This window comes from Lactuca virosa, chromosome 2, assembly GCF_052849685.1.
Source record: "Lactuca virosa cultivar CGN04683 chromosome 2, Lactuca_virosa_CGN04683_v6, whole genome shotgun sequence".
In the NCBI taxonomy this organism is placed as follows: Eukaryota; Viridiplantae; Streptophyta; class Magnoliopsida; order Asterales; family Asteraceae; genus Lactuca; species Lactuca virosa.
Window position 1 is genome coordinate 38,088,665 of NC_136427.1, and position 4,802 is coordinate 38,093,466.

The window sequence follows — 4,802 nt, forward strand, 5'->3', positions numbered from 1 at the left end:
AAGGTTGTAAATATCATTCCTCGTTAGTTGGTCGGTGGTGTATTGGGGTTTAAAAAATTAATCGGTTAAACGAGAATTAATCAATGGATTAATTAGAGACCATAAATTGTTAATTCTTTGAATTTTAAAAAATTAAATATTACTACTATCATAATAAAGTTCATAAATATCACTAATATTATAACAAAATAGATTAATATGATTAATATAATTCTGATCATTCCTTAAATAGTTTCTATTGAGATAAATATTCTTCAGAGTGTTCAAATTTTATTGTTTGGTACTGATTAGCTCATTGTGTAGACATGGATTAATTATTAAGCGCCTTAAACTAAGCGGAGATAGTTTGACATACATTCGTATAAAGAACATGATCAAACAATAGACCAAGCATCAATTCATTCACAACTTAATGACACAATTATACGATTTTGTTTATGATTCAATTATACGATTTTGGTTATGATTATACTAGCATCAAAAAAAGATAATCGATTTCATTTCATGTACGTTCTATATATCAACACTACCAAAAAAAATGATGATCAAAACCATGTGCTTACATATCATCCACAAAATCATCAAAGAGTTCATTTAACTGTTCATCTGTCCAAACCGGTATTGAACCACTAACCATTGTTGGTTCGACTTGAACTTGACTAGGATCCATTCCCTTTAGCCCGTTTCCAAAACCCGGATTTTCATTTAGACCGCTTTTTATAACATCTGATTCTTTTAAGGTTTCCGTGAAGTGGGGCCCAGTTGACACACTATTCGCACTTGTTTTGTTGGTTACATTTGCCATCTTTTTTGCAATTTGCTCAAGAGAAAATGTGGGACCCGATGTTTTTGTTGTCCCGTGTCCATTGTACATTGTAGTTTGAGCAATCTATCCGATTATAGCATTAAACTTTCTTATTAAGATATTTTGCTCTTTTTTGGTTAGTTTTTTAAAAGCATCAAATATTCAAACGGAATTTAAGAACAATAAAACAAAATTTACAAAAATGCTTACCTTTGCCAAATTCCTCTTTGTAATGTTATGATTTGATTCTTTTAAGGTTTCTGTGAACTTGGGCCCACTTGACACAAATGGGCTTACATTTTCTTGCGAATTTTGTTGACTATAAGTAGTTGTTTTGGTTACATTTGTCATCTTTTTTGCTATTTGTTCAAGAGAAAATGTGGGACCCGATGTCGTTGTTGTTGCACCCTGTTCAAGATCTTGTAAAGGAAGAATGAGTAAAGTTGTGGTTAGAAGTTTTATAAAAACTTTAGTAAATAAATATAGGGGCTTAACTGAATATAAGGTCAAAATGTAGGGACTTTAAGGGAAATTTCCCAAGAACATAACAACTCACCAGAAGCAGGAGGTCTATCTATGACTTTACATCCATGAAATGTCTGTGTTTGTGAAGATCCATTATCCTTGTAAAATACCTGTAAATAGAATTAATTATCATTCAAAATAACATAAAGTTTTGAATGTTTTAATCAAGTGAATACTTTCATTGACAAAAGAATGAACTACAAGAAATCATACTCAATGAATTATGTTCAAAGATACTAGAGAAAAATGTGTACCTTTACCAAATTCCTCTTTGTAATGTTAAGATAATGAGAGGATCTTGAAGGAGAAAACACAGAAACCTAGATAACAAAAAACAGGTGTAAATTTAAGAAGATTTCAAAAACCAGAATTTGATTTTGTACATGAAGATATGGATAGCTATAAACATAACAATTAACAACATACCTTATGAAGTATCAAAACAGATCCTACAAAAATACCCTTTCCAAACTCCCCCTCTGTTAGCACTTTGTGATGAATAGTACCAGAAACTACACCTGTAGGATCCTAAAGCTTAACAAATAAGTAACTAGAATTTAACTAAAAATACTGACATAAACATAATATGGCATATTAAGATCCTTACTTTTAGTGTTACTTTCAGATCACCTAGCTCATTTGAAGTACAAGACTTGATAACAGCAACAACCTGTTATATACAAACTACATGTTATTCAAGTCTACAAGGGTGAATCGAGTAAAAGATAAAGATCAAAATCAAAGAGGGGTATCTAAAATTGCAACAGGTTACAGAAGAAGATCGATCAATCTGTCAAGTGCCTAAAAATTGGTAATGATTTTCTTCACTGATCAAGAAATTATAGCTCAAGTTAACCTAGTTTATTAGACATCCTGTCAGTTTCATATAATTTGTTGTCGAAACCCTAATTGTTTTACAGTAAATTGAGGAATACACTCATCGTGATACCTGATGAAGTTTTCCGTTTTTCAGATACTTGTTTATATCGCCCAAAGGTGCATTCGGGACAGAATTGAACATACCTTCAGTCAAAAGAATAAACACGCATTAATAAGTATCAAATGTCCAGATTTTGACAAGTTTAATAATAGAAGAATGAACGCAATTGATTGTTACTCTACCATCAGAGTAGACAAATTCGATTGCGGAAAGCCATGGGCTACCCTGAAAATCGTCATCCTCCTCTGGATTTTCAACCACTCTTCTTATATACTCCTGTGTGGCCATTGGATGCTCCTCCTGGCCTAATATATTTTCCATATCTCGAGTTTTACGGAGCTTAGCAGACTGAACAATGCCAGCAGGGCCTGGAATTGCACGAACATGAGGCGGTGCTTCAGCCTGATATGCGGAAGTGATGTTTTGAGGAAGAGAGTTAACGGCTTCAGATGGCGACTTTGAGGAATCTAGGGTTTGAGATTGGGAAAGATGGGTATTGATGGAGGGTTTTGATTCGTCATGGCGGCGCTGCTGCTTGCAGGGGCGGAGAAGGGTCAGTGATTGGAGATCGGAGTCATCTGCATCAAGAGCTTCTTCCCACGGAGGCTCCATTTTCCATGAGTGTTGTTGGTATAGTTAACCGGTTGAATGTACAGTGTTTGATGTGATTGTTGATATAAAAGGCGGGAAACCATAAAAAGTTATTCATTCGCTAGAAAATCATGAAACTTCTTTCCTATGCTTTTTAGGGGATAATTTTTTTGAAACGGCAAATCTAACTTACTCCTAATTAATCTACACCTTAAATCCACATATGTTCACGACGGGACTTGAACCCTCAACCTCAAGGAGGAAGGGCAACAACGGATACCGCTGGAAAGGGTATTTTTGTCACGAAATGGATTGATCGCGAACCAGTTCAACCGAAAGTTCCAATAAGATAAAAGATAAAGGAAATGAAGCTATAAATGGAAAAAATGAAGAAAAAATGATCTTAATGCTTTGGTTGTGAGGAAAGAGATTGAGGAAATGAAGAAAAAAAAAATTTTGAATGGGAACTTCCCTAACGAGGGTTTCCGGGCCAGCTTTCGCGCACCGACTAATCCCCCGCTGCAAACATGAAGCTTTGTCTCATGCCCTGGAGTCACTGCAGGTGAACCTCCATGGCCACAAGGGCTGAGTGGTGCCAGGATTTGAACATGTGTCAGTAGGTTATCCACCATATCTTCCACATGCTTTAGGGTTTGAGGAAAGAGAATGAGGAAATCAGGAAAAAAGTAACCAAGCTTAGTTTAGGATTTATTATCAAGCTTGTATTATATGTGTACTTATTGAAAATGAATTTCTCATTGTGGTGACATCTTTGTTCTTCCATCTATGTCCTTTTTAATGAAATGAAAGGAAATTGTGTTGTTTCTTAAGTATCTTTTGTTGGTTGTATGCATTAATGAAAGTCACATTTACCTTTAAATGAAAGTCACATTCTAATGAAAACGTGTAGATTGTTGGTTTCATTGCAGGGTCACAATAAATATACATTCAAATGAAATGCATGCTCAAACATACACAACAAATAAATAATACCAAGCATAAACATATTCAATTAGGATTAGTCAAGATAACCCTAGCATGAAAAGACCACAAGTTTGTCTTTACATCATATAAAGGTCAAAAAAAATGTCTTAAAACATATTAAAACCAAGTTAAAGGCAACTTCGGGCCCCGCCTGACATCGGACCGAAATCCGGAAGCATACAAACATTCCTCGGGCATTGCATGACATCGGACCGTAATCCGGAAACATACAATACAGACACATGCAAGAATTACGAAGACATCAAGCATCCAAACATTTCTCGGGCACCGCCCGGCATCAGATTGGAATCCAGAAACATATAAACCTACATCGGGCACTGTACGACATCGTACCTTAGTCCGGAACATACTAACATACATAAACAGGCCGGCATTGGTGCCTTCGACCCATTCCTACAGGAGGAAACTCACCTCGCACTGCTGAAGTCCCGCAGATAAAACTCTAGCTGCTGGATGACAGATTCCCGAACTGTCAACATCAAAACCAAAACCCAATTAACCATTTGGGTTTCAACGCATAACCATAAAATCACACTTGGGGTAAAATGACCATTTTACCCCTAACCTAACTTGGTACAAGACCCATGCCAAAACTCATTCTCTGAAGGCCCAAAAGTCAAATAATCAACCAAGGCCCAATTTTCCAAATTGGGCCCAAACCCCTCACATGGGTCTTACCCTAAAGCCCATCCAAATATTCTAGTCCATATACTTGTTCTTGGATGGCTCATCAATAGCCCAATCACCAAAGCCCAAAAGAAATGCCCAACTCAAGGCCCAAGCAAAATTAGGGTTTTCACATAAAACGACGATTAGGGTTAAATGTTCTTACTTAACCCATTAAGGACTTAAGCCATAACTTCAATCCAATGGTCCAAAAAGCGGGTATCGACAACTCCAAAACCAATATATCCCTAATTAGGGTTTTCTAAACCC

At 36.1% G+C, this 4,802-nt stretch overlaps 1 protein-coding gene across 1 annotated transcript; it reads right to left on the bottom strand.

Moving 5' to 3' along the window:
* Positions 1–496: 496 nt before the first annotated feature.
* LOC145156301 (uncharacterized) lies at positions 497–2,939 on the bottom strand. Its single transcript, XM_079075731.1, has 8 exons — positions 2,453–2,939; positions 2,280–2,353; positions 1,938–2,000; positions 1,757–1,858; positions 1,585–1,650; positions 1,362–1,440; positions 1,016–1,224; positions 497–889 (listed from the first exon to the last, which is right to left on the bottom strand). Exons 1-8 carry the CDS (start codon positions 2,880–2,882, stop codon positions 560–562), a joined length of 1,353 nt encoding a protein of 450 aa, XP_078931857.1. The 5' UTR covers positions 2,883–2,939; the 3' UTR covers positions 497–559.
* Between the last annotated feature and the right edge of the window lie 1,863 nt (positions 2,940–4,802).

Excerpts from the sequence above, each read along its gene's own strand:
- LOC145156301 (XM_079075731.1), bottom strand. The coding sequence starts at position 2,882 with ATGGAGCCTCCGTGGGAAGAAGCTCTTGATGCAGATGACTCCGATCTC. Across the intron at positions 1,651-1,756 it reads CTGTTTTGATACTTCATAAG|GTTTCTGTGTTTTCTCCTTC; the intron begins GTATGTTGTTAA and ends TTTGTTATCTAG. Across the intron at positions 1,225-1,361 it reads AGATAGACCTCCTGCTTCTG|ATCTTGAACAGGGTGCAACA; the intron begins GTGAGTTGTTAT and ends TTCCTTTACAAG.